This window comes from Papilio xuthus, unplaced genomic scaffold, assembly GCF_000836235.2.
Source record: "Papilio xuthus unplaced genomic scaffold, Pxut_1.1 DF826115.1, whole genome shotgun sequence".
Classification (NCBI taxonomy): Eukaryota; Metazoa; Arthropoda; class Insecta; order Lepidoptera; family Papilionidae; genus Papilio; species Papilio xuthus.
In genome coordinates this window covers 608663-636376 of record NW_013532534.1, presented here as the reverse complement: position 1 = coordinate 636376, position 27714 = coordinate 608663, and the positions used below count along the sequence as shown (strand labels likewise).

At 33.5% G+C, this 27714-nt stretch overlaps 7 protein-coding genes across 8 annotated transcripts; 4 read left to right on the top strand and 3 right to left on the bottom strand.

Moving 5' to 3' along the window:
- The first annotated feature begins 106 nt into the window (after positions 1–106).
- Trap1 (TNF receptor associated protein 1) lies at positions 107–4565 on the top strand. Its single transcript, XM_013319489.1, has 13 exons — positions 107–372; positions 444–595; positions 674–835; positions 1064–1299; positions 1495–1604; positions 1711–1784; positions 1867–2143; positions 2418–2487; positions 2659–2806; positions 3305–3432; positions 3656–3843; positions 3916–4147; positions 4333–4565. The coding sequence occupies exons 1-13, from the start codon at positions 255–257 to the stop codon at positions 4505–4507; spliced, it is 2070 nt and encodes a 689-aa protein (XP_013174943.1). The 5' UTR covers positions 107–254; the 3' UTR covers positions 4508–4565.
- Positions 4566–4870: 305 nt separating this feature from the next.
- Nrt (Neurotactin) lies at positions 4871–10353 on the top strand. 2 transcript variants are annotated; one of them, XM_013319888.1, is made up of 6 exons: positions 4871–5637; positions 5857–5989; positions 6123–6292; positions 6417–6489; positions 6782–6932; positions 7871–10353. In XM_013319888.1, the coding sequence occupies exons 1-6, from the start codon at positions 5347–5349 to the stop codon at positions 9306–9308; spliced, it is 2256 nt and encodes a 751-aa protein (XP_013175342.1). In that variant the 5' UTR covers positions 4871–5346; the 3' UTR covers positions 9309–10353. The 2 variants fall into 2 exon arrangements, with proteins under 2 accessions (XP_013175342.1, XP_013175343.1); XM_013319889.1 differs by having other exon boundaries at positions 4874–5628.
- A 332-nt stretch (positions 10354–10685) lies between these two features.
- Positions 10686–14756, bottom strand: LOC106123601 (uncharacterized protein PFB0145c). The gene is made up of 6 exons (XM_013320015.1): positions 14504–14756; positions 13757–13911; positions 13142–13293; positions 11609–13052; positions 11378–11524; positions 10686–10973 (listed from the first exon to the last, which is right to left on the bottom strand). The coding sequence occupies exons 1-6, from the start codon at positions 14544–14546 to the stop codon at positions 10746–10748; spliced, it is 2169 nt and encodes a 722-aa protein (XP_013175469.1). The 5' UTR covers positions 14547–14756; the 3' UTR covers positions 10686–10745.
- Positions 14757–15377: 621 nt separating this feature from the next.
- Sf3a2 (splicing factor 3A subunit 2) lies at positions 15378–16552 on the bottom strand. The gene is made up of 3 exons (XM_013319552.1): positions 16230–16552; positions 15890–16153; positions 15378–15808 (listed from the first exon to the last, which is right to left on the bottom strand). Exons 1-3 carry the CDS (start codon positions 16381–16383, stop codon positions 15441–15443), a joined length of 786 nt encoding a protein of 261 aa, XP_013175006.1. The 5' UTR covers positions 16384–16552; the 3' UTR covers positions 15378–15440.
- Positions 16553–16863: 311 nt separating this feature from the next.
- RpS10b (Ribosomal protein S10b) lies at positions 16864–18311 on the top strand. Its single transcript, NM_001312539.1, has 4 exons — positions 16864–16878; positions 17032–17244; positions 17760–18003; positions 18247–18311. Exons 2-4 carry the CDS (start codon positions 17045–17047, stop codon positions 18280–18282), a joined length of 480 nt encoding a protein of 159 aa, NP_001299468.1. The 5' UTR covers positions 16864–16878; positions 17032–17044; the 3' UTR covers positions 18283–18311.
- A 481-nt stretch (positions 18312–18792) lies between these two features.
- On the bottom strand, positions 18793–21324 carry ND-39 (NADH:ubiquinone oxidoreductase subunit 39). Its single transcript, NM_001312535.1, is given in 7 exon segments — positions 18793–19015; positions 19192–19378; positions 19626–19787; positions 19891–20094; positions 20402–20625; positions 20888–21081; positions 21210–21324. Coding segments are annotated over 7 exon segments (1191 nt in total). The 5' UTR covers positions 21256–21324; the 3' UTR covers positions 18793–18841.
- A 487-nt stretch (positions 21325–21811) lies between these two features.
- On the top strand, positions 21812–26819 carry ric8a (ric8 guanine nucleotide exchange factor A). The gene is made up of 8 exons (XM_013319785.1): positions 21812–22106; positions 22180–22319; positions 22477–22948; positions 23308–23513; positions 24138–24276; positions 24610–24853; positions 25245–25462; positions 26459–26819. Exons 1-8 carry the CDS (start codon positions 22026–22028, stop codon positions 26612–26614), a joined length of 1656 nt encoding a protein of 551 aa, XP_013175239.1. The 5' UTR covers positions 21812–22025; the 3' UTR covers positions 26615–26819.
- The last annotated feature ends 895 nt before the right edge of the window (positions 26820–27714 follow it).

Genomic DNA, 27714 nt, shown 5'->3' with positions numbered 1-27714 from the left:
GCAGCAGAAGACACGAAAATAAACCATTTTCTTCACCTAATTTTTACTGTAACCATTTTCTTTGTAAATTTTTGCGATATTTAAAATTGACATTGACAGTTCCGTATTCTGTAAACTTTGTTTCTCGTTCGTTTATCAATATCTAAACAGAAAGTAATTGAATTCAAATATTTTACAAGAAAAAGCGAATATTATTTTCAAAACAACATAAAAAGCGGTATAAAGGGTTCTTTAAATATATTTTAAGATAAACAATGTCAGCATTACGGGCGAGATCAAGTTTTTCAATACAATGCTCTAAGAGGTTATTTTTTCAATCGAGAAGTAATGCAAATTATATTAATCGGATTACTATTTTAAGAACTCAACCAGGTTTGTTTGAAATTTATTTGTTTTGTGATATATGATATCTCTTTTTCTACATAATAATTTTATAATTTTAGAGTTATTTTCTCTTCAATCGGCAAAATTTAGTACTGTGTCTGATCAGCAGAAAGCTGAAGTTTTAAAATCTAATCCGGAAAAGAAAGAATTTCAAGCAGAAACGCGCATGTTACTTGATATTGTAGCAAGGTCTTTATATTCTGATAAAGAAGTAAGTAATTTAAATCTTTTACTTGCATTTAGTGAACTAATTATTATGAGTTATAAATACCATTACTTTGTTTTATAGGTATTCATTAGGGAGCTGATATCCAATGCAAGTGATGCACTGGAGAAGTTCCGTTATTTAAGTGTAAGTGGTGCAGAGGGTACCTCGCAGCTGGACAACATAGATAGAGCATTGGAAATTAAACTCATCACAGACAAACAAAATAGAACTATTACATTCCAGGTACAATAGGTTTTTAATTTTAGCTAGAGGCTTATAGCATGATAATTAGCAATGAAACATTTGTATTTTTTTAATATTCTGTTATTTATCAAATAAAAGTATTGATAAAAACTTACATGTAGAAAAATACAAATGCCTCTAGATTGCTTTTAATTATGTTTGTTAGCTATTGTGGAGAATCCATCATTGTTGTCAGTATTTATTAATATGAGTTTTATTTTATTTCAGGATAATGGTATAGGTATGACTAAAGATGAATTGATACAAAATTTAGGTACCATAGCTCGATCTGGCTCCAAGTCTTTCATAGAAGAGATAAAGAAACAAGGTGCAGAACAAGCTAATACAATAATAGGCCAGTTTGGTGTAGGTTTTTACTCGGCCTTTATGGTAGCTGATAAAATTGAAGTTTACACAAGGAGCAGTAAGTCTGGATCAACAGGATTGAAATGGAATTCTGATGGGTATGTTTTGTTTCACATCTTCATCCATTTCAAAGTCTTAACCATAGACATATTAAAAATGTTTATTTCTCAAAGTGAGTCAGACATAAGACTAAAAGAAAAATTATATTGTGTTAAAAAAAATCTCAAATCTAAACTTTACCTATTCATATTATGTAATATCAATTCATCATAAGTGTACATTTTATTTTATAGGTCCGGAACATATGAAATTCAAGAAGTGGATGATGTACCAATTGGAACTAAAATAACAGTCTATCTTAAAACAGATTGCAGGGAGTTTGCTGATGATGAAAGAGTTAAAGGTGAAAACTATATCATTATAACATTATAGTTATGTTTATAAATTTAAAACTAAACTTTGAAAGGACATTTTTATTCAATGGAATGTTATAAATTTAAATTTTTCAGACATAATCAAGAAATACAGTAATTTCATTGGAAGCCCAATTTTGTTAAATAATGAACAAATCAACTCAATAAAGGTATGTATGTTATATGCAAAGGATTGACTTCTAGTAACATTAAATATTTCAAAAGTAAATAATGTTTTTAAAACCTTTTCAGCCAGTATGGTTAATGGAACCAAAAGAAGTTACACATGAACAACATGTCGAATTTTATAGATTTATCAGCAACTCATATGATAAGCCACGCTTCACATTGCATTACAAAACTGATGCCCCCATCAGCATTCGGTCCATTCTTTATGTTCCTGAAGGAAAACCAGGACTGTTTGAGATGTCCAGGGATTCTGATGTCGGTGTTTCCCTGTACTCTAGGAAAATATTGATTAAAAGCAAAGCTGATAATATTCTGCCCAAATGGTTAAGATTTGTTAAAGGTAAGTTAATAAAAATAAAAGTTAAGATAGATGAATGTATGGATGGATATTTGTTTTGAAGATATCTCCAGAACGAGTGAACGGATTTCAATGAAATTTGGTACACATATAAAACACATTCGCGGACGATAACTACTGTTTTACTATATACAAAATAATACAATTGCTGCCAAGTTCAAAAATTTAATAAATAGTCTTCTGTGTGATGTAACTGCTTATTTCTGTGGATTACAAGTTTGAAATATTTTTAAAAGCAAATTCATAAATATTGCAGGTGTTGTTGATTCTGAGGATATACCACTTAACTTAAGCAGAGAGCTATTACAGAATAGTGCTTTAATTGTGTAAGTATGTAGTTATAATTTTTTTTTTATATTTCTCTGGTATAAATTCATATATTTAATATAACTTTAAAAAGAAATTACAATAATTCAGATAAAAAATTACACTAATTTATTTGTTTCATTTAACAAAACGGTTAATCAATGGCATTGAATTTACAATTATACTTTCAGAAAATTGCGAACAGTTTTGACGAATCGGTTTATAAAGTTCATGTGTGAAATGGCTCAAAAAGATCCAGTCGGGTTTGATGCATTCTACAAGGATTACTCGTTGTTCTTGAAAGAGGGAATTGTCACCAGTCAGAGTCCTTTAGAAAAGGTTAAAACTAGTATTACATTTACTTTAATTGTTTATACTTAACACTTTCACGGAGCGTCGTTTGCTCAGTGATCAAGCAATTGATTTGCAATCTGCAGTTCCTGGGTTCGAATCCTGCCTACATATGTACATTTATCCGACGTTCTTACGGTGATGGAAAACATCATGATTCAACCTGCACATATCTGAGAAGAAATTCAAAGATATGTGTGAAGTCAACCAGCCCGCACTTGGCCTGCGTGGTTGACTATAGCCTAATCACCCTTAACTTAGGGTAGGCTCCAAGCCCCTCAGTGGGGACGTATAGTGAGCTGATGATGATGATGAACACTTTCAATGCCATTATGATTTTCTAGTTCCAAAATGAACTTCTAGGGCAAGTTGTTTCCTGTGAATGCGTGAAATATTAAACAATTTAATACATAGTATAATTGCTTAAATAATTTTTTTAACTAACTATTTACTAAATTATATAAAACATTTTTTTTAAATATATAGGAAGAAATTGCAAAAATGCTACGATTTGAATCATCCAAATTAGAGGCAGGAGTTAAGACATCTCTAGCCGATTATTGTGCGAGGCAAAAGGATGATCAAAAATCTATTTATTATTTAGCTGCACCCAGGTGAGGAGTTAATTACATTTTAAATTTAACCACAATAAAAAGTACTATGAAAACAAAAGAAAACTTGTGTAGTTCTTCACATTATTATAATCAATAGAGGGTTTTTAGATGCAAAAGATGTTAATATTACAATGTTAACATATCACCACTTAACAGGTGGGATTGTGGTCAAACGGTGGCTTTATATGATTTAAAAAAATTATATCTCCACTCATTTTTGCAGTCGCCAACTCGCCGAAACATCGCCCTACTACGAATCTCTTAAAAAACGTGACCTTGAAGTGTTGTTCTGTTATGAAATGTATGATGAACTGGTTCTCCTAGAACTTAAAGAATTTGGTCGACGCTCTTTGATCTCAGTTGAAAATGATATGCAAAAAGAATCTACTGATAAAAGTGAAACAGTCATAGGTAAGATTAACACCGGTGGAGGGTTGACAGTAAGTGGAATTCTCTATTTTAATTATTTATTTTCTCTTTTAGGTAGTGATGACCTGCAACAAAACGAAGTGAACGACTTAATATCGTTTTTAAAAACAAACTTGAATGGCAAAGTATTTGAAGTGCGCACAACGCAAAAGCTGGACACACATCCGTGCGTCATTGTAATACCAGAGATGGCTGCCGCTCGACATTTCATAAGAACACAGGCGCAAAACCTCAGCGAAGAAAATAGATTCGCTCTTTTAAGACCACAATTAGAAATAAATGCAAAGTAAGACATTTCAGATTTTGTTTGAAATAAAAATTTAAAAGGTTCTATATCCTTAATGCCTGGTTTACATTATGCCACTACAAAAGCGCTGGAATGCAGCTGGCCCACTTAGTCAATACCAGGCCAGCATAATGTAAACCACTCATTAAAACACTTTTTAATTATTGACTTTTTTTCCTTTGCAGACATCCCATAATAAAGAAGTTACACAAACTCGTATCCAGCGACAAAGAATTAGCCAATATGGTGTCCCAGCAGCTCTTCTCAAATGCCATGGTGACTGCAGGACTGGTTATGGATCCAAGAAATTTAGTCAATCATATTAATGACCTTCTAGTGAAAGCCTTAGAAAAACATTGAAAATGTTTATTATTTGTTAGATGTATTTCAATTAATAAATAATGTTGTTATGGATTAAGTTGTATTTAATTTATAAAACAAAAGCTATCGCCTACAATGTAGTTGGCATTCCACAACAGCCTGGAGGTGGTGATGGATGGTTCATAATACATCTTTATTATACTTTAGTCTGGTCTATCTTCACAACCTGGCCAGAATAACTTTGCAGAAATATAATCAATTTTATATAATGGCAACAACGATTAAAAAAATAGTCGTTAAAACATGATATTGACATCTTCTGCTGTCTTCTGCTATTGTTGCAAAGCAAATGTCATTGTTTGCTGTTTAATTTTAGTTTCTCGTGCCTAATTTTATATGTGAAAAATGCTTCCTTCCATCCTTTTTTAAAAATTACATTAGCATGTTACTAAATTTATTTTAATGTAATGGTAAAATTCGTGGATGATCAAAAATACCATACAATTACAAGTAATTCCTCTAAGATAATAAATATTGCAGAAATTACTAAAGGTTAGAAAAAAATAATCATTAAAGGTTAGAAAAGTTGTAAATTTTAATCCAATTTTATTTGTATTGGCAACTCTGTTCGAAAGGGGCTTCAAGGAGCGAGGGTTGGGGAGCGGCGCGGTTTTTTGCGCCATTGATGTGCATTTATGCGTGTTGAATCGTTTTTCTACTGCATTTCATAGCGTCTTTTAAAAATGATACTTTATTACAAATTATTCAATTAACTATAGTTAGTTACGTTATAAGAAACCCCGCATGGTATATTTGAGTGTGTTTAAACTTCTTCCATGTAAAATACTGTTTTTTGTGTACTATTTATTAATTCAACCATGAGTACCGTCGATATTAATCAGATGGATTCTGAAAACGATAATAAAACTTTGGATAAAAAACAAATTGAGGAGGAAGAAAAAGAAATGATGTTGAAAGCAGAAAATGAAAAACTGGACGATTCTGAAGATAAAAAGATGGAAGGAGAGGGGACGGTTAGAGCGGCATTAGCAGGGGACGTTACTGAGCAAGGCAGGGAAGTCAAACCAAAGTATATTCCTATAGGAGCCATAAAAATGCCTGGATTTTTCACAAGGAATTCGGAAAAGGATAAGACAAAAGTAAGGAATGTGGGTTCTTTTAATTCAATTTCTCGATGATAATTAATTCTATTATTATGTTCTTGGTTTTGTTACAAAAAAATATTGTGATATTTTATAATTATATTGTAAAATAACGTAATCTGTTAATGTGTCCTTATTTCTGTTCTCCTTTGTTAGTCAACTAGGTTTTTATTGTGTTCCTTTAACTTCAAAACTATAATTATTCCTTGCTATTTTGTGTTTTAGGAGGATGAGAGTACAATAGAAAAGGACACAGAACATGAGAAAACATTAGAGAAAACCGATGATGATATTAATACCAAACCCCAAATAGGATTGTTGCAAGCTTTTGCAAAATTATTGCAACCTAAAGACAATGGTATCATTTTTTTTTGTTATATGCAAACACACAGCATAGTGAAATGGCTTTTATTTATTGGAGCAAAGATAAATTTTTTGAATACAAGTATGAAAATTTTGGCATATTCTAAATGTTTTTGTTTTTATTGTAGACAGAGAAAATGACCAAACAAAGCGCTTAGGTATTTTCAATGTAAAGTATCCTAAAATGTTTCAAAAGAAGAATGCAGCTCAGGAAGCCACTCTTGCCTCTATGGAGACATTGGAAGATAAACTGGACACAACCAATGATGGCATGGAGAATGTTAAGTTGGATGTTGCTGTAAGTTGATTAAATAACTTTTCCTGCTACTTCATTTTGTAAATAAAAATATTGTTAAAATGCTTGTTTTTACCTTAAAATATAATAATAGAGATACACACATTATAATAATTTAACTTTTCAGGACCAAGAAGAAGGTAAAGTTGCAACCCGGCTTCCACTCAAGGAAAGAGTCAGGCAAAGAAAGTTTATCATTGGTAAGTATAGTAGGTTTTAACTCACTACGTTACAGAAAAAAATGTCTGTCGCATTATTTAAGGTCATGAAATCTAGATTGCATTTGAAAAAATGCCCCAAATTACTGGCAGATAATAGCTACCTTCCAGCAAAAATTCCTCCCAGAATTAGCCCAAACAATTTTAAAAAGTAGTTTTTGTTTAATAATAATTGCTGTATATAATGCAAATACATTCTGTGCATGAATGTTTGTTCATGATATTACATAAAGACCCTCCAATTTTATTAACTGCATAAATTTTATTTGTATAGATGACATCATGGTGTGTGTGGTCGTGGTGTTGGTCTTGCTGGCTGTCATCATCGGTATCATAGTGGCCTCGCGAGCGGGGCCGCCGAATGAGCGCCCCCTGCGCCTTGGACGATACATTACAACTCTAACCTCCTGTGGAGCCGTGGAAGGGTAAGTGATAAGTTACTGACTACACTCAGAGATGTTAAGCGATCATTATGAGGGGCATTTAATGTAAATACTAAATCTAATTAATTTATTAAATAAAAATCTACGTTAAGCGATTCTTCAAATGGAGTAAAACAGCATAGAATGAATTATGGTTGAACTTTTTTTTTCATCCAAGCATAGAGAAACTAAATTTTCTACATCCGAAAAGGTCTTTAAGATACCTTCAAAACTCTTTAATGTGAAAATAGTGTCAACAGTCTATCGTTTGTGCGCAAAAACAACCCATGAATAAGTAAATCGCAATTTAGCCGCGTTAGCAGATGCCTGTAGCGTATATAACATGTCCTACGTCGTGCGATGTCGCGCCACTCGAGTGGCACACAAGAGGCCGGCTAGCTCCGTCGTAAATGCACATTGCTCATCCATTGTTACCATAACGATATATTAATTGAGTGGTGCTCAATTCACCGCCGGTCTTAATACAGATAAGCCAGGATCCGGTCGTGACGTCAGTTGTATGGATTGTAGGCGCTTTAAAAATGCATTGTCCATGTGATTATTGTGATATGTATGTTTTGAAAGTGAATTGTTATCGACATTTTTTAAAGGATATTTCTACTCAAATGAGCCTATTCAATGATGACAAATCTCGGTCCTTTTGTAAATGTATCTTATTTAACTTGCGCATTAGTTTGTCACGTTTAAAAATGTCGGAGCGATGTTATCGGTGCGCAAGTAATTAAAAATTATTGCTGGGAATCAAAAGTACGATTTAAAATATGATTTCAATTGTACAGATCTATAAAGTTATTATCTCATTGGTTAAGTATATAACTTCGTTACTTGCTATACATATTATCTCACTTACTGGGTATTGAGTTCGTAGTAATTCATACATAGTCAAAGTATATTGATAATTTTAACTTTTTTGCTTACAGCATCTACGACGAAGGCGTTTACAAGTTCTACGGCGTTCCTTATGCAGTGCCACCAGTCGGAGAGAAAAGATTCACGTACGCGCAGCCGCTTAACAACCTGTCGCTGTGCTGGAACGGTACGCTGGAGCTACACGAGCCCACACCCCTTTGTCTGCAGATGCTGGAAAACAGCACCATCACCGGCGACGAGGACTGTCTCACTCTCGACATAGTCACACCCCACGTGCACTACGGGTACCCGCTGCCCGTTGTCGTGCTCATCGGTGCCAACTCCCTCGCCGGAGGCATCGGCCCCGCACAGCCCTCCGCCCTCTACGCTCGCACCAAAGAAGTCGTGTTTGTTAGACCCAACTTCAGATTAGGACCGTTCGGCTTCTTAGCACTTGACATATTATCCAACTCCAAATATCCTGCGACATCAGGTAACTACGGCCTGAGCGACCTGTTGGTGGCGCTGCAATGGATTCAGTACAACATCAAGCATTTTGGAGGCGACGCCGAGTCCGTCACTCTGTTGGGACATAGAGCTGGAGCGACACTGGTTGCCGCGCTGACGACGGCCACCAACGCGCAGAAACTTTACTCCAGGGTGTGGCTCTCTTCACCGTCCGTCATATTCCCGGGAGAACCTCTTCAGCAATCGCAGAATAACAACGAACAATTTAAACAGCTAAGCAAATGCAACGACGCCGATTGCCTGCGACGTATCACACCCACGGAAATACTGTCCGCCACGCCCGACACCTGGCTGGGCAACAACATCGACTCGTTGCCATCGGCAGACGAGTTCAAACGGTCATGGCTGGTCCTGGACGGGAACTACTTGAGGGTGCATGCCTACGAGAGCTGGGATAAGCAAAAGAAAGCCAAGGAGGAGGGAAAGGAAAAGGTTTTCAAGCCGATGGTGTTCGGGACTGCGATCCACTCCGGTCACACGGACCTTCTGAAGATGAAACATATGAACTGGACGGCAGATATAGTCGAGAAAATGGTGAACGAGAGTTACATAGGCGAAAAAAATTTAACCGAAGCTGTGTTCCAACATTTCAATAAAACATACGAGGGTCTGGTGGAGTTGATTTCGTCGATCCGGACGCTGTGTCCGCTGGTGAGCCTGGCGCGGCTGCGGCTGGCGGCTCCGCTGTACGTGGTGACGGGAGCGGGCGCGGGTGGCGGTGCGGCGGGCGGTGGCCTGGCCGGCATCGATGCAGACGTGCAAGCCATCGTGGGCACGTTCGAGTCCGCAATGCCGGAGCAGCGGCGCTTCATGGCCGCCATGCAGCAGCTGTTCTACTACTTCGTGTGGCACGGCGAGCTGGCGGGGCCGGCGGGCGGGTTGCTGGCCGTAGGGCAGGACCTGCTGCCGCTGCCTGCCGCGCCCGCCTGCGACCTCCTCATCCGCGAGGACGTCGTGCCCAGATACGCTCATCTAGATTAATTTAACCCTCCCCCTCCCCTCAAAATACCAATCCTCGTTATGTGTGTCTCTGAGATTTTTTGCATTTCAAATTTTCCGCTTAACTTTACACTGTTTTTATATTTTTTTATTATTTCGACATTGTAGTTATTTGATTTTGTACTTACCGTGCACGTATTGTTAGATTAAGCTCGTAGAAACAAAACTCGTCATGTTTCTAAGTAATAATTGTTTATGAATTAGTTTAATGAAATAGAGACGGCTTGTTTGTTAGGTGGATCCATAAGCAGATCTGATAAGTAATACTCAACTTCTTCTTAAGTATTTGGAAACATTTTGTACTCGTAGTTTTGTTACTTTTACAAGGGTTTATATAACATTGCCGATTGTACTCTACCCAGTTTTATACATTTTGCATTTGTAATGTATTAGCAAGAAGACTGATTTTAAATCAAATATCCGAGTGATCTCTTCCGCCGCGGGTTCCGGATTTTTTTTTAATTTTTATACAATTTATTAATATAAAAAATTCTTTACTTTTTGACAGCTTTGGAAATAATAATCTGATAGTATTTAAAATTGTACTGATATGAATACTCAATGTAATTTTAATATTTGTACGGAAAAAAAAAATTGTAACCCATCGTACTTTAATATTAGTATTAGGATATTATTTGAATCTGTGTCGTCTATAATTGTTAAATGTAATTTATTTTAAAAGTCTGAATAATCCAAAGAGTGACTTTGTCGATACCACTAACCAAAAAAAAGCTTTTTGTAATGTATAAACGCAATTCCCCTTATAATTGTAATACGTGTTTCTTGCCATTATTGTTAGTCTTACATTGTGTTGCCATATTGTAATAATAAATAACAGTAGAAATACCAAAGGATATTAATTTGAATGAGATTACAAAGAAAACTAACGTTTTCTTGATGTTGACTCAAGACACAGTACACCATGTACCACTCGCTCTGATTAATTATTTTAAGTTATTATCCAGTTAGTTATAAACGCGAAGCTTCTTTTGTAAATTGGTACCTAAAATAAAAAGACTGGCTCATAGTTTTGTTGTTTTAATTATTAGTATTACCCAAAAGAAATTACTATTGCTGTATAAACCACTGTAAAGCTTTGGATTACTACATGAAATAACATAAGGGAGAAGACAGGAAGACAAACAAGTACTAAAACCTGATATAGAAATTTGGTTTTAAGTCTACGTTTTAAAAAAAAGTTTATAGCGATGCCAATATTTATTAACATAATTACGTATGAAAAGTACAAAACGTACATAATTCAAATGAAATAAAAGCTAAACGAATCAATAAATTAACAAAGTCGGAAACAAACATTCAAAACTGGTAATAAATTATACAATCATTCAAAAACCACAATCAAAAAATATTAATAAATTAGATTTTTTGGAATTAAAAATAAGATGAAACAATGTTTTTTTACTGATTCCGTTCCCTCAGAGGAGAAACGACTGTTTGAATATTTTCTTTTCCAATTTTAATAGTTTTTCGGCCGAAGGATGGTGACTTGGGCGCGACTTGCAACTGTTCTAGTTCTTTCTTCATTTTGTCCATCATAGAAGACTGCTTCACCATCAACATTGTAAGTTCTTCGTTTTCTTGACGCAGTAAAGATAGCTCAACAACAACTGATTGTTGATCTTGAATCTAAATAAGCAAAAGTACATCATATTATTATTACATAACATATAAAGGTTGATTTTCATGGTGTTGAATTTAATTTAAAGGATTATTTGCCAATGTTTATTAATTTATTCTAACACTAGCTGTCGCTTGCAATTCAGTCCGAACGAACCTAAAAAACCTGATTAGTAGCCTATGTGTTCTTCCAGACTATGTTCGACATTTACGCCACATTTCAGCGAAATTAATGCAGCAAGTATGGAGCTACCTTGCAACAAACATTACCCGAACATTCGCGATTATGATATAAGTAAAATTGGGCAGAATTAGACAACATAGAGAAAAATACAGATTTTGGTTTAAATGTTCGGGAAATCTAAACATTTCATAACATTTGTCAACATATTATGTTAGACAGTACACAATACCTGTTTCTGTAGCCGCTCGTTGTCAGTCTCGAGACGAGCTATTTCGTTGGCGGCGTGTGCGAGCAACGCGCGCGACTGCTCCGCGGCCGCCGTCGCCTGCCCCGCGTGCTCACGCGCCGCCATACATAGCCTTTGTTTCTTTTCCACCTAAACATAAGTGTAATATTTCATTTTCTCAAGAGTACTAAACTAAAACTGAATCATTGAAGATATTAAATTAAAAAATCTCACCTCTTCGCGAAGCATTTGAATTTGAGAATCAGATTCCTTTTTCAATATTTCCACATCTCCAATCAGCTCAGTTTTAATGGAGCCGAGTTCTCGGTACGCCTCTTTCTCTACATTTTGAAGGCTCTCGATCAGTGTAACATTGTGTTCCATAATGCGGTTATGTTCCTTTGCAAGAGCCGCTTTGGATTTAAGAATATTAACCAATGCCTCTTTGTACTCATTGCATTCTAATAATGTATTATCTAAAGTTTTTTTGCATGTTGTTAGTTCAGTTTCCACTGCCTCTTTTGAGTTAGTTAATGATTGTATTTTGCCTTCCAATTGTTCTAACTCTGTATCGGACTCCCTCAGACGCATTGTCAAAACTTGTACAATGTCTCTAGTAACAGAAAGGGACATTTCAAACTTGTTCTTGTCTTTTATCGCTCTCTCAACCTCCAAAGTCAATTTGTTGATTTTATTTTCATAATCGATTACATTTTTTTTAGATTCTTCTTTTAGTTGCACTAACTCCTGGGCAAGCTTTGATTTTTCTATTTTCAAATTTGAATTTTCCTTCTCCAAGTAAAGTATTTGATTGTGAGCCTTACTTTTGTGATCTTCACTAATGATTAACTTATATTTAAGATCCTTTATTTCACTTTCCAAATTTCGTATTTGTTGCTCATTCAGTGAACAATGTTCCTGAATGCTCCTACTGCGCTCTTCAAACTGTATTTCACATAATTTTAATTTTTCATCCGCAGCTTCTTGTACTTGATCTAACTTTGCTTTCATTTCTCTCTCTTTTGTAACCAACTTATCTTGTAAAACTGCAATCTCTGCATCTTTTTCAGCAATTGATTGTTCCCTTATTGAACTTATCAAAGTTTTGTAATGAGATTTAATATTTTCTTGCTCTGTTTTGCTTTTACTAAGGATAGCTTGCTTTTCTTCATCCATTTTGGTCTTTAAACTTTCTAATTCCGCCTTGTATTCCCGTCTTATACTCTCATTGGCCTCTAAGGCTAACGCATGGTGCCCTTTTACCATTTCTAATCTTTGTTTAGTTTCTTCGAGGCAAATATTCATATCAGTTAATTTGTTCTGTAAATCTTGACACAAACTATCTCTAATAACTATAACTTCTTCTAGTGCTGTTAGTTCTACTTGTTTACTGCTTACTTCTTTTTCTAATTTATCACATTGTGCTTCTAATTTTCTTATTTCTTCCTCATAATTTTTAATATTTGCAGAAGTTTCTGAGTTCTTAACTGTCATTTCATTTTCCTGGACATCTGCATCACATAAATTTATTTGACATAGTTTTTTGTCTAAATTATCAATATCTGTATTAGTTTCTGCTGATAAAATTGATTCGCCCAATTTTCTTTGTAAAGCTGCAATTTCATTTTTTAAATCTTCAATTTGTCTATTATATTCTGTTATTGTTTGATCTTTATTTCTAAAACAATTCATATATATTGTTAATTAATTCATACAAAAATATGAAATAAAAAAATAGAAGAATAAATAATAAAGTATTAAGAATACCTGATTTCAACTTCTTGTTCCTTAACAAGGTCTTCTGGTACATTTGTGGCTGGTTTTTTGCTAATATTTTTCTTATTATCATTGCAATTAGACTTTTTTAATGAACTTGTTACTTTTGATTTAGTAGCTGTGTAGGGCTTCACCGGTTTTGGCTAAGAAATTAAATTTATAAAATCATTAATCAAGTGCAACAAAAGTGCAGCATTATTTTGGAAATGGAAAATATAGACTTGTCACCTAGGAAATCTTACTTCTAACTATTTTACAAATGTAATAAATGCAAGTGTTTAGATGGATGTTTGTTTGTAGGTATCTCTGGAAAGGCTTAACGGATCTTGGTGAAATTCGGTACAGATGTAGAACATAGTCTGGAAGAACACATAGGCTACTTATAAAGTTTTTTTTAACACTGCACGGTCGGCATCGCGGGCGACAGCTAGTGGAAATTGAGAATATTCTATATGAAGAAATGCAAGTTACTCCAATGAACATGTTTATATTTGTCAATTAATATTAATTTTAGTTAAAAGTAAACCAAAATCATGGGCTATTTATTTCATTACATTGATTTGAAATAGTATATTATAATTTTATTAACATATTATATAAACTTACTGTTACAAATGATTTAACACTGGACACAGAACTGCAATGTGATTGCGCATCACTGTTTATTTTACTTGGGGTAGCCAAAGGTTTTTGCTGCAATTTTGGAGCTGGAGCCTTCGTTTTCTGACTAGATTCATTGCTTGACTGAGTTTTATTTGTACCTGTAATGAGAATGTTCTTAGTATGTAACATTTTAAGTACAATTTATCAATATGGATATGCTTCACATTATATACTATTCGCCACCAGGTCGTTCTAAAATACCAGTGAAATGAAGTAATTTTATGTAATAATAGGATATTAATAGGCACTATTAGATGTATCCTGCATTCTAGATATTATATGAATATATTGTCTGCTTAGATCAGTAGTTTTTAAATATTTTACAAAACTTTTAAAGGAATATTTAGGCACTGAATCTGTATGTAGACATCAATTTAAAAAAATCAGCTGAAACTACATATGATTACGTCTATTTTACAAAAGTCATGAACCACCATGGTCAGGACAAATCTTTCACACTAATTTTAAAATCACAGAACTTCCTCGTTATTTGATCTGATTTCATTTTCAAAAGTAGTATGAAGCCAAAATTTGTTCGTACCTATTTAATTTGTAACATCAAACATTAAGTAACAAGTGTAACTAGCAAAAATTAAATTATTATCAAGACGTGACGATTCGCAATTGTTTAATATTTTTTGACACCTTCACTTATTAACTTAATATTTATTAAAATATCGTGGAACTTACCTAAACGCAAAATTGGTTCAAATCTTTTAGCTTTTGAAAACATATTGAAAGAAACCCTCAGCAAATTAAACAACAACGACTCTGCAGTATTCGTCAATATAAAACTTGGAATATATTTTTTATTTTAATGGATTCCACTTCTGTTCAAGCTCGTTCCTGTGCTTTTGTGTCCACTATACAAAAGATCGCGCGCGAAATAAACGCGCAACAAAAATACCAGTAACTTTCGTCGAAAAACCGTTAAATTACGTTCCGTTCGAGGCAAGTAATTTTAAATAGGCACAAAACTTTAATTGATTCACTTTATTTTTACACAAATCAGTTTATTCTATAATTTATCCAGTTACAAATTTCTTATGAATCAATTTTTAATAAAGTTTTAACTAAACGCAAAAACAAAATTGTAAACCTGCATCATATTATATCAAGCAATATTTTGGATGAATTAGCTCAGAATACAGTAAAGTAGTTCTGATTGAAAAAAAATCTAGAAAGGTTCAGTAGGGAATTGAAACGTAAGGTTTTTAATGAGTGATCATTTATGGAGTGTGGTCTACTATGCTTTATTTATGTTCTGTAAGGACTGGCCATAAATTATTTGAAAATTTAATCTAGGTTTGGTAATGTGCTTAAAATATTTTAAATTGAAACTAAACCATATAATTAAAGGTAACAATAACAGCAGCATTTTTTTATAATTATATAATTAATATAATTTACAATGGAGCATTTAAATTCCTTGTCTAAAACTTCCAGACCATAAAATACCTAGTTCAATTAATAACTAGTTAAGTTCATAATCAGGACATGCATATATGTATTGTTATTTATTACCTTGTTCATATTATTTTGTGAATAGAAAAACAAAATACAATACATTTCATTTAAAAAATATTTATTAATTATAACACACTTATCAACCCCTCTATGCTCATATTTACATGGACGGTGGAGGAGGTGGGACTGGCAGTAATGGTGGGGGAGGAGGTACCCCCATAAGAGAAGCTCCAGGTGGAGGAGGTAATCTTATGCCATGATTCTCCCATAATTTGGGAGGGGCAGGAGGCATTCGTAAAGGTTCAATTTTAAATGCAAACTGCAAAAAGAATTGTTTTGTATCCTTATTCCAGTGAGTCCAAAACTTGGTGTCATGCTTTTCTACTTCACGACTTGGTACTTTGAATGCTATAGTCTCATAAGGCTCTGCGGCAAAGAGCAGGTACTGCCATCTACGGTCCGGTGGCTCTATTTTCTGCTCATAAGCAGACATAAAGCGATGTCTTGGTTGCACTCCTTCAGCAATTTCTAAAACAATTTAAGTTTATTAATGACCCTGTAGTTTTAAAACTTAAATTGATATCTAACTTAAACTGTTCTAGTTCTTACCTGGGTAATCAACTTGAAAAAGCAAGCTTTGTTGACCACTATCAGGATCTTTTTGCTTTGTTACTCTATAACCAGGTCGACCAATTTTTACAAACTTCTTAGGCTCGATTCTTGGCTTTTCGGGTGCTAATTGTTGTGGTGCTTCTTTGGCCTCCTTGGCAGCTCTTCGAGCTAAATTTGCTTGATGCTTCTTTCCCTGAGTATGAGCTAAATAGCTTCCCTCATTGTTATGAAGAGTTAAACAAAGTTTACATTCATATGACCCTAAAAAGAAATTTAGTTATATATAACGGTAACAAAATATCAGGATGCACGATACATAGGAGGTTAGATAACTTACCCAAATGATTTTTCATAAAGTAAGGGTCTTTATTTAAGTCAATAGTTTCTAAAGCAAGTTGACGAAGCCTTTCGCGACGATCTCGGTTGCTTTCGGACCAAGAGGCTACGCCACCACCCCCGGTTTTACCACCGGGTCTATTTTGGAAGTCCATTGTTGGTTCTTTTAAGAACTTTCTAAGTAGAAGGAAAAACAAAATTAATTATTTTGTTCGACGCTTAAAACTGGCGATGTTAAAGCATTGGTGGTCAAAATTAACGAAAAGTGAGAAAACAACAGCGTTGTTGTTGACATTACATTGATTTGACAGTAATTCTGATTTAAGTTTTTTTCAAGCAATTTTACAGTTCTTGATTCCTATATATTTGAGCAATTTACCTTATGGTCAACGCAATGTTGCTAGGCCATCGTTATATTTTATTTTATAATGCAATAAACGTTGTCCATAAATAGACTATTTAACTGTTATGATTGCAAAAATCAATATTTATTATGGCACAAATTGTTGAGATAAAAAGAAACCTGAATTCACATAAAAAATGTGAAAAAAACTGACGCTTAAAAAAACCTTTTTTGCGAGGGCAACAAATGATACGTCAAATCGTTGTGGAACTTGCCTTTTCTTTTTAGTTGTCAAAATAAGCGGAAGGTAATATTTTTAAGTTAAATCTCTTTTTATTTGTCGAATCTTTGAATGAAAGTGAATTATTCCTACAAAGTTATTGTATATTGATGTCTTTATGTCGTGCGTTTAATTTATTTCTCGAAGATTTGAATTTATGTGTTGAAAATATTGTTTTAGGTAGGCGATCAAGATGTTGATGCCTAAACAAAACCGTGTTTCTATCTATGAATACTTATTCAAGGAAGGAGTCATGGTAGCCAAAAAGGACTACCATGCTCCTAAGCATCCAGATCTAGAAAAGATTCCCAACCTGCAAGTGATAAAGGCTATGCAGTCCCTCAAATCTAGAGGTTATGTCAAGGAACAATTTGCGTGGAGGCATTTCTACTGGTAAGTTTAATGTATAATAATCTTAATCTTATTCTAATAATCTTATTATGCTTTTAGTTGTATAAAACTCTTAAGATAGATGTTTCCCATAAGTTATTTATACTTTTGGAAACTATCATAAAGCAATTTGATATTGGTAAACAAGTTTTCATAACTGATATTATTTAGTAAATTACAGAAAATTGTTTGACGACTTAAAAAAGTTTGTTTTCATAGTTTTATGTTGACTTCATAACAATGTTCAACATTTTTACAAATCTCTTCAGGTACCTACCATGTAACAAAAAAGTGAATGAGTTGCATAATATAATGTAGTTCAGTTTATATTAACCATTTGGTTTCCATAGTTATGGTATATCTGAATAGATGCTGACTTTAAATTGTTTGTTTAAATGTTGGATGCCTGTAAGGGTGGATAAGATCATAAAATTTTAGTATTATTTTTAAGATAGCAGAATTCTCAAATTCAAGATTATCCTTCCCAAATGAGCCGATTTAATATTTAATTTTCACAGGTACCTAACCAATGAGGGTATTGAGTACCTAAGAATATTCCTCCACCTGCCACCCGAAATTGTACCAGCAACACTTAAGCGGTCAGTGCGAACAGAGACAGTGCGCCGTGGTGCAGTGGGCAGGACAGATGCACCAACACGCACCACAGAAGACCGGTCAGCATACCGTCGCGCCCCCACCACACCTGGTGCTCCACATGATAAGAAGGCTGATGTTGGCCCTGGCTCTGCTGATTTGGAATTCGTGAGTATTTTAAGTGCCTAGAAATTGATCTATGAACTAGGAATAATTCATATCTTACTATTACTATTATAAATGTGAAAGACTAGATGGAAGTTTTTTTTTAATTACATATGGATGAAGTCATGGGAAAAATCTAGTTAAAGTAAATGTGATTGAATTCTATTATTTTAAAAGTTTAGTATCCATATAGATAAAATAAGCAATAATTTAATATGCAATTTAAATAATGTTCTATTGTTACAGAGAGGAGGCTATGGACGTGGCAGGCCAGCTCCTTGAATAAGATAATAAACAATATTATTCCAAAATATGCTTTTTATTAGTTTCTGGATGAGGGGAATATAGCCAGACAAAAACCAAAGAAATAAAAAAAATAATAAGTTTCTTACATTAAGTAATCAGTAACTAAACTTGTTTATCTTTTCTGCTGATTACCGCAGAGAATTTATCTTTGTGGCAAAGCTTTGTGTTTATAATTAGTAGCAGGCTATTATTGACGAAAAAGAACCTTGTCAAACAGTACTACCATAGTTAAGTTGAATAAGGTATGTCACAATTGTATCTAAATTAGTAAGAGCCATTTCTATCACATTAAGTCAAAAAAGAAGAATAATATGACAAGACAGCTACAGGACAGGAAGGATCTTGACACTTTTGACATTGTCAGAGGGCACTACTGAGGTGTCGTAATTTAGTTTCACACATGACCAGGTCATAAGTTTGTTCTGGTAGTTCAATAAAAACAAAACACATTACTAATAAGACCATAATTTATTGGATGTATCTACAAACAGATAATAAAATTAGGACAGCCATTGGCAATTGATTTTGACTGCATTTACAGGGCATTTGGTGGTGGTGGTTGAGGGAATTCCCCAAGTTTGTCCAAGTAATATTGGTAAGCACGGAACGGCTTCAGTTCCCATGGCACCTGATCTTCCATTGGTGTCAATGTTACACCCAAGTCTTCCAAAGTAGGCACACCTTTTTCAGGTCGGTCAGTAGTTGATTCCTGTAATAATTACATCAAGAGACTGAAATAGTACATTATATAACATAGAACTAATAGGAAAAACTTAAACTATTCAGTGCCACTGGCTCATCTTACCAGATTCACTGCAATACGTAAAAATCGTCGGGGTACTGAGCATATTAAACACATTAAAAGTTAGTGGTGTAAAAATTTACCTTTTCCAAACCTTCCCAGTGCAATCCACCGAATGGGTAAGCTGGAGACAGCATGTTTGCGGCGGCAACACGCAGGGAGAAGAATATCGGATCGTACTTCATGTCATAGCGTCTGTAGCCAGCCCTGTCCTTACGCATTAACTTGTAGAACCAGTCAATGAGGTCAGCCAGAAGATATCTTTTAGGCCTAAAAAAATGTATTTTATAATTAATCCACAAGCAAAAGGCTTAAACAATGATAAAGAATCAGATAAGAAGCACAGGACCATTGCAGGATTGAAAAAAAAGTAAATGGGAACACAATAGGTCTATTTGGTAAAAAGTTGTAATGGGCATAAGAGAATACCACACATATATAAAACCATTATGCATGATAATAACAAAAGCATTGCTAGCCTGTTATCTAATAAGATACTAGTTGAGAATTTGCTTACCCAATAGCTTGGTAGACTTGGCATCGGGTATCAGGATCACGAGCAGCGTTCACAATGCCCTGAGCCACATCAGAAACATAAACAGGCTGCTTTATAGTCTCCATGCCATTCTTATACACAGGCACAAGGTTACCGTGAGACCTCCAGCCTGTTGCTAAAGATCTGCAAATATTTTTTTAAAGAATTTACATCTTAAGAAAATACTACATCATGTATTCTTCATTGAACATTTCATTATGCTTGGACCATTAAGTACAAACTTTACCTAATGAATCTATCTTCAGAACCATAAATATCGGAAGCACGAAATATTGTTGCTGTTGGAAATTCTTCCCTGACTGCACATTCACCTAGATACTTGCTGATTTTATACATTGATGGTTTCCTCAATACCAATGGCTGCGGATGTCTCTCAGCATTCAGGTAAGAGAGATGGATGAATCTCTCCACACCCATTTCACGGCATATTCTGAAAAAAGTAGGTATTCGTTTAGTAACAATATGCAAGGACATACAGATAAATATATACATTTACCAGCTTCGAGATCAATTTATTATTTATGACACAGTAACACACAAATTAATTGTCAAAGACATAGAGTTAAAATATGGAAAATAAAAAAAAATCAACTCATTTAACACTTTTCCAATAATCTCTAATTGTTATCAACAGTATACACACATTCCTGAATTTATTATAACAATCATTTTTATTCACATAAACCTAATACTATATCTTATGTTAACAATCTATAATAAACAATAGATAAAACTACCTTGCAATGCGCCTGGGCCCGTCAACGTGCACATCCGTGTAAGAGAAGTTTTTTGTTTCATAATCACGTCCCACCAGGTTGATGACAACATTTGAGTACTTAACAGCTTTTGCAATCGATTCCTCATCACGAATGTCAAAGGGTGTAAAGAGGACTTGACCAAGGTCTCCAGCTACTTTGAGTCGGTTGGCATCGTAGAAGTCACTCCTGTATGGTAAAATCATCTGTAATGCAATAAGGAATAATTAGTAATAACTTTATAAAATTAAATAATATCATATTAAAACTGTACTAATTAAAAAATGTTTATTAGTTTGATGTGTGTTGGAAATAAAGTAAAACTAATGAAGAATTATGCCGACTATAAAAAATGAAAAAACAGAAACTATATTATTATAAGCAGTAGGAACTAATCGAAATAAATTTTTGCAAATCATATATCACGAAATAAAAGTATAGTGTACTGTTAGAAAAATGATGACTTACTTGAGTACCTATCTTGCCAAGTTTGTTGCATACGTATCTCCCTACGAACCCAGTGCAACCGAAGACAGTGGCCACGATTCCATTGAAACTACTGCGGCCACCGGTTCCTCGCTTGTATGCAGCAATATTAGGTTTACCATCGGTACTGTACGATGCCGACTTTATGTAAATAATACTTAAAGCACCATGTTTTGCTAGAAAACAACTCTGCCCGCTTATAATACTCGTTAAGGTCATTTAAATAGTTCAAAATACATTTTGTTACCAATTATGTAAGACTTATTTTACGATTTATAGCAACAAATAAAGAAGATATACTTACGTATTATTTTATTGGCTAAATTCCCGGATAAAGCTACAGCAGCCATTTTCAGGCTGTATTTCGTTTATTTATATGAAATACAATACAATATCCTGTAATTTTTGGTGCAAATCCAGCACGGAGATATTGTATTATTTGACATATGAAAACAGATGTTAAACTTAAAATAGTGATGGGATATCAACTATACCAAACATTTTTTGAATAAAATAACTAGTCGACTATAAGACCTTAGATTATTATTTCCCTTATTCTATTTGAACTTAATTAAATTTCCATGTTTTTAGAATGTATGAGCCTAAGAGAAAAAATGTTATGTTTAAATATGTTTTCCGGCGACTTTTATTTCTAGTTCCTAGCTGTGTATTATGCAGAATGATGGTTGATATCGTTGACTTTAATAAAGTTACTTTTGATAGATTATTTCCGAGCTACAATTACATTGCATGTAGAAAATCTGTACAAGAATCCTTCAATAAAATTGTTACAAAAAGCGTCACTAATAGCTGTTAAACTATTTTATGCTTATAAGATATCAAGAACTGTTATTTTGTACTGACTTATCGCATATCACTGTCACTTGTCGTTGTGACTTTGACATTAGTATTTCTTCTATTTTGTGTATTAGTATAGTTTTTTGGTGTCCTCCCAAAATTAAAATTCGGTTTGACTCAAGAAATGCTACTACTTTAATTTGTAATTTCACCTTTGAAAACTTAAAGCATATGGTTTTGAGTGCCAAGTAATTACATTTTAGCAATCTGATAAATATAGATTGTATCAAGGAAGAAGTTTATTAGGGTGATTGTAATCAAAATGAACGAAGAAGAAATCAAAGTTTTATCTAGTGGTGATAAATCTGGTGTACTTCAAATATTAGAGAAATTCTTGAAAGATGTAAGTTGAAGTCAAAAAATTTGTTCGTGTTGCAATTTTGGAACAATAAGTATACAATTCTTTTTTTTTTCAGAATGAAAATGTTTTTACATTTCCAAATTTATCAATGAACAATAACAGAGTATCCTTATGGGCTGCTTTATTTCAACTTATTCAGGAACCTTCTTTGGAATCTGTGCATGCAATGTGTTTGTCTGCTCTCAGGATATTAAGGTGCACAAAATTATATTTAAGATTTTATATATATTCAGACTGCCAAAATTGTACTGTACAAGAACTATCTAAAGTAGATACTTTCATTATTATTTATATAAGGTTATAAATGTAAAAAAAAATTAACTTTGTACATATTTTCTGATTCTCTTTTCAGCCGAGATAAACTTGAAGTAGATGCAATAGTATGTGAAAAGTGGATAATAATATTAATTGATAAAGCCGGCTTGTTTAATTTTCTGAACATTGATGATGAGACAAGGCCAGTGGAGATAATACCACAAAAGGAAGAGGCTATTGAGGCTTTAAAATGCTTGTGTAATTTAGCATTGAACAGTGAGGTATCAAGAGCACTTTGTGCCCATACTGCTATTGCACAAGGCCTGGTTGCTAGATTGAGGTCTTATAAAGACATACCTTATAAAGATGACATTATGCTATTTGATATGAAACTGCTCTTCATTTTAACAGCTCTTAGGCAAGACATATCTGCAAAGATTAAAAGTGAATTGCATGGAATGGACTATCTTATAAGTTGTTTAAATGAAATAATAACTGAAGCATCTGTTGATCCAGATGTTGCAGGTGCATGTGGTGGTGTAACTGGAGACAGTCATTGTTTCTTACAAGTATGTTATGATTATATAAATACTAGCTGTCAAACTCGACTCTGTCTGTGCCCAATTAGAAATTTTATTAGTAGCAATGTTCTTTTAGATTATATTCTACTTCTGTCTTAAATTTCAGCTCCATGAATCCATTCTGAAGATAATGCCTTAAGATATCCAAATTCGCATTTATAATATTATTAAGAAGTGAAACAAAAACTTTGTAACACTTTTTAAGGAAATTGCACAAACAGATGAAAGTGAAAGAAGTGGAAAAAGCAATTTTCAATAGAAAAAAAGTGTCTTTATAATTATGCTTAAATTTAAAAAATAGACAACCACTAGTATTCTTTAAAATTTAATTATATTTTTTATTTTAGGATAATCAAGAAGCTATAATATGTGAAATATTAAAAATACAGTTCAATCTAACATTACAAAACAGCTTAGATGACCAGGTAGATGAAGAGGAGGAGGCTATTTATTTAAGATTAATGCCTGTGCTCACAACACTGCTCAGTGCACATGTGTCATCTGAACAAAAGTTACATGAGTTACGAAATAATATTGTTAATGTACTAGTGAGGTAATTATAACAAAGTATTTATGACCTTCTAGCTGTCTGACTCCGTTCACATGAAATAAAAAAAAAATAGTAGCCTTTTTTTATAACAGAAGGGGGCAAATGAGCAGCCTTTGTGTTCTTCCTGGCTATGTTCTACAACAATGTCAAATTTCAGCAAGATCAATGCAGCCATTCTGGAGATATCTTCCAATAAACATCCATCCATCTATCCATCTAAACCATTAGTTCCCAAACTTATTTTGTCTACTGCCCATTTTGAGAATAAATATTTTTTTAGCGCCCCCATATTTTCACATATTTAAAAACCACTATAACTTCAAATTAAATTAATTAATTATTGTGACCTATGTATGTATATTAATGGAGAATTCTAAACGAAACTTTTACTATAACCCGCCACTTGAGACCTGCAGCGCCCACAAGGGGGTGTTATCGCCCACTTTGGGAAAGACCGATCTAAACAATAGCATTTATAATATTAGTAAGATTATGTTACATTAACAATGTACATATTTTCAACATAAATATGGAAAAAATAATCAACCATTTAGATATTCATCTATAGATTAGATTATTTGATATATATTTTTCATATCTTTGCATAAATATTTACTTTTATTTTAGTGTGCCATCAAAGTTTTATCCATACCTAACTCCTGATTTCAATGAGGGGGAAAAGCCTCAATATGTGTATGACACTAAGAATATGGAATCCATACAGTCACTTATACAGTTCCTATTACATCGCCTAACAATAACCACAGTAAGTACTAAACCTTTTTTTAGTTCTGGCCATTACCAAGGACCTCTAAACCTTGACTTGACCAAAGCTTGACAGATTTTTATGAAATTTTATAGGCATATACAATAGATCTGAGAATCGACTAGCTGCCCCCCCCACGAGAAATTAAAAAAAAAACTTAATAAGTAGCCTATGTGTTTTTCCAGTCTGTTCTACATGTGTGCCAAATTTCATCAAAATTTGTTAAGCCGTTCCAGAGATAACTTCAAACAAACATCCATCGATTCATCCAAACTTTCGCATTTATAATATTAAGTAAGATTTGCAATCGTTAAAGGTTATTATTTCTTTCAGAACACAAGTAATCAGAATGAATATTTGTGCCCGATTTTAACTGTATTGAACAAAAGTGCACGTAGCTGCCGGGCACATCGTAAATATCTCAGACAAGAAGTCCTGCCTCCATTACGCGATGTATCACGTCCTCCAGAGAAGGGATCCACACTACGCAACCAATTGTGTAGACTGCTAACAACACCAATCACTGCTATCAGAGATCTAGTTGCTGAGTTCCTATTCATTTTGTGCAAGGAGAAAGGTGAGATATCCTAATTACAGTCGAACCAGGATAAGTGAGAGTCCAAGTGACATAGGATAGTTTTCTAGTTTTAAGAGGTGTTTTACAAGTGGAGGTCCTTCGTCGGAATTGGATAATGACTCTCGCTTATACAGTTCTCATTTATCCAGGTTTAACTATAAAATGTTTTTTTTTTTTATTAAATACAAAATTCAGATCTTTCAAAAGATTACTTGGACATTTTTAATTTAAGAAATAATGGCTTGACTATGAACACTTTAGTTGTTATGTAGTTAATATTATATGCAAGTTTAGTATTTTTTTTTAAATATATTATTTTTGAATCCGTTCGGAATGGATTTCCTTCTCCATTCTCTTGTTATTTTAATAAATTGGATATTATACTTTGTAGTCGGACGTATGGTGAAGTACACTGGTTTTGGGAACGCTGCGGGTCATTTGGCGCAGAAAGGGCTGTTATCTGGTGGTCGCGGTCCCGTGGTGTACTCCTCCAGCAGCGAGGATTCAGATACTGAGGAGTATTTGGAAGCGCAGCCCCACATCGACCCAGTGGTGGGCTGCACGCGTCCTCCACGCGTCAATCCATTCGAAGGCATGACGGAAGAACAGGTATGAAGATTTTTTTACATTATCACTGAATTGGTCAATAAGTTCATTCTCATACAAAAAAAAACGTAGTGGTCTGTGTCTGTTGTATTGTTTCTTTTGTTATGTTTATAGGTTTTTTATTCCTTTTTACTTTAACCATAATAAGGTATCGTTTTCGCCCCCTCGTCCATTTGTTTGTTCCCCTTCAAAATTTCGTGCGTAATTGAAACCTAATATCTACAGGACACAAAGTAAGAGTCAAAAATAGACATATATTTACATTTTATAACTTTAATTTAGTATATTATATGATATACTGACATAAGACTCAAAATTTATAAACACAACTAGCTGTTACCCGTGGTTCCCACCGCGCGGAGATAAAAAACTTAATAAGTAGCACGTCTTCTTCTAAACTATGTTCTACATCAATGCCAAATTTCATCAAGTTTCGGTAAGCCGTTCTGGAGATACCTACTAACAAACATACATCCATCCATCTAAACTTTCGCACTTATAATATTAGCAAGATAAAATATTTGAATTCTGGTTCGATACATTGTGTTAGCCATTAATACGTTAAAGCCTAAGTTGGAACAGTACTGATGTGGTTTTGATATTTAATACGATAATGTGGTTTGTAGACAGATATAAGTGACCGCAAAAGCTAATAGGATTTACGATGTGCATGGCCATATGTTAAATCAGTACTCAGTTGACTAATTAAACTAATTTATAAAAAAAAATTGTTAATGTATCGATATAAATAATTAAAAAATAAAATTATTTCATACTAGCTTATGCCCCCGACTTCGTCCCCTAGGAATGAAAATAAAAACATATTAACTAGCCTATACGTCTTTTCAGATTATGTTCTACATCTGTGCCAAATTTTATCAACATTCGTTGAGCTGTTCCGGTGACAACATCCATTTATCCATCTAAACTTTTGCATTTATAATATTAGTAAGATTGATATTTTATTATGTGGAATAAACAGGTCATGTTTTTTTATAGAAAGAGTACGAGGCCATGAAGTTAGTGAATTTATTCGACAAGATGGTGTCAACGGGCGTGGTGAAGCCGGCGCGGGTCGGCCCTGACGGTCGTCCTCAACCCCTCGACCACGTGCTAGAGATGAGGGAACACCCGCCTAACAGACCACAATCCTAAATATTTATACTCTATGTTACTCTTTATCACAGATTAAATATGTAGCATAGACAACATAAAATACTTATAATCTGTGTCATTCTTAAACACAAAATATAGATTAAATATTAAATGGAATTTTAATTCGATTAAATTAAGGCACGTCTTATCTATGTAGTTTTTATTAATTTAAGAATGTATACTTTTAAGGATTAATATTGTTAATATTGCGACTATATTTGTATAATTTTAATTAATTCGATCAATAGATAAATGTTTTAAATGATCGCTCAATTGTATGAAATAAATGACGCATAAAAATCCAATTCTTAAATTTATCTTTTATTTCTTAGCTCAGCTATTAAATTTTTTAATGATCGAGTTTAATTGCCATATAGAATTGCCGTTAATTGAGTGCTAAAGGCATCATTTAGTGTAGATTTCTATATAAAATATGGGACTTTCCAATATTAATAATAAAATATGTATAACTATACCTTTGAAATAGAATTATTCAATATTCTGTTACTATATTTAGTAAATGTTTTTAATTCTGCGTCGTTGTCTGTATTATTTTTAAAATATATCTTTATATTTATCGATACTTTATACCAAAGATATTTTTTTGCATTATAACCTCAATTTGATCTTTTCTAAAATGTATTGGCCATTTTAATAATCTAGGTAAAAAAAGCACACAGCTTTGAAATTTGTGTATTATGATAAATAAATATTTTGTTTTAGTTGTATGCAATTAATAATTTAATAATATATATGAAAATTATGAACAACAATTTTTTTGTTCATAATTAAATCATAGAAAGTTTGTTAGTTTTTCTTATTATCGCACTAAATTTATCTCTTGTAGTTTACTAAAAATTTTAACTTATAAAGCCTAATAGATAGTTGTGTGTTATTTATAATTAAATCAAATATTTGTAGTTATATTTCTAAATTAATGAAATTTCAAACTATTAATGTATTTCATAGTACGTAATGTATACGTATCTGTTATCTTAGTCCACCCCACTGGGTTACAAGCGTGAGTAATGCGATTACGCGCTCCTGACTTAATGTGTACTGTTAATTGTAATATTTATTATGGAATTTATATTCCTTTA

What these genes read in the sequence shown, in the direction of transcription:
- Trap1 (XM_013319489.1), top strand. Translation starts at nt 255, where the DNA reads ATGTCAGCATTACGGGCGAGATCAAGTTTTTCAATACAATGCTCTAAG. An exon ending in ATAGAACTATTACATTCCAG is followed by an intron (nt 836 to 1,063) that starts GTACAATAGGTT and finishes ATTTTATTTCAG; the next exon opens with GATAATGGTATAGGTATGAC. An exon ending in TATTATTTAGCTGCACCCAG is followed by an intron (nt 3,433 to 3,655) that starts GTGAGGAGTTAA and finishes TCATTTTTGCAG; the next exon opens with TCGCCAACTCGCCGAAACAT.
- Nrt (XM_013319888.1), top strand. Translation starts at nt 5,347, where the DNA reads ATGAGTACCGTCGATATTAATCAGATGGATTCTGAAAACGATAATAAA. An exon ending in ATAAGACAAAAGTAAGGAAT is followed by an intron (nt 5,638 to 5,856) that starts GTGGGTTCTTTT and finishes TTTGTGTTTTAG; the next exon opens with GAGGATGAGAGTACAATAGA. An exon ending in TCCTGTGGAGCCGTGGAAGG is followed by an intron (nt 6,933 to 7,870) that starts GTAAGTGATAAG and finishes TTTTGCTTACAG; the next exon opens with CATCTACGACGAAGGCGTTT.
- LOC106123601 (XM_013320015.1), bottom strand. Translation starts at nt 14,546, where the DNA reads ATGTTTTCAAAAGCTAAAAGATTTGAACCAATTTTGCGTTTAG. An exon ending in TTCAAATGCTTCGCGAAGAG is followed by an intron (nt 11,525 to 11,608) that starts GTGAGATTTTTT and finishes ACTTATGTTTAG; the next exon opens with GTGGAAAAGAAACAAAGGCT. An exon ending in ACGAGCGGCTACAGAAACAG is followed by an intron (nt 10,974 to 11,377) that starts GTATTGTGTACT and finishes TTGCTTATTTAG; the next exon opens with ATTCAAGATCAACAATCAGT.
- Sf3a2 (XM_013319552.1), bottom strand. Translation starts at nt 16,383, where the DNA reads ATGGACTTCCAAAATAGACCCGGTGGTAAAACCGGGGGTGGTGGCGTA. An exon ending in CTTTATGAAAAATCATTTGG is followed by an intron (nt 16,154 to 16,229) that starts GTAAGTTATCTA and finishes ATTTCTTTTTAG; the next exon opens with GGTCATATGAATGTAAACTT. An exon ending in TTTTCAAGTTGATTACCCAG is followed by an intron (nt 15,809 to 15,889) that starts GTAAGAACTAGA and finishes AAATTGTTTTAG; the next exon opens with AAATTGCTGAAGGAGTGCAA.
- RpS10b (NM_001312539.1), top strand. Translation starts at nt 17,045, where the DNA reads ATGTTGATGCCTAAACAAAACCGTGTTTCTATCTATGAATACTTATTC. An exon ending in GCGTGGAGGCATTTCTACTG is followed by an intron (nt 17,245 to 17,759) that starts GTAAGTTTAATG and finishes TAATTTTCACAG; the next exon opens with GTACCTAACCAATGAGGGTA. An exon ending in GCTCTGCTGATTTGGAATTC is followed by an intron (nt 18,004 to 18,246) that starts GTGAGTATTTTA and finishes CTATTGTTACAG; the next exon opens with AGAGGAGGCTATGGACGTGG.
- ric8a (XM_013319785.1), top strand. Translation starts at nt 22,026, where the DNA reads ATGAACGAAGAAGAAATCAAAGTTTTATCTAGTGGTGATAAATCTGGT. An exon ending in TAGAGAAATTCTTGAAAGAT is followed by an intron (nt 22,107 to 22,179) that starts GTAAGTTGAAGT and finishes TTTTTTTTTCAG; the next exon opens with AATGAAAATGTTTTTACATT. An exon ending in ATTGTTAATGTACTAGTGAG is followed by an intron (nt 23,514 to 24,137) that starts GTAATTATAACA and finishes CTTTTATTTTAG; the next exon opens with TGTGCCATCAAAGTTTTATC.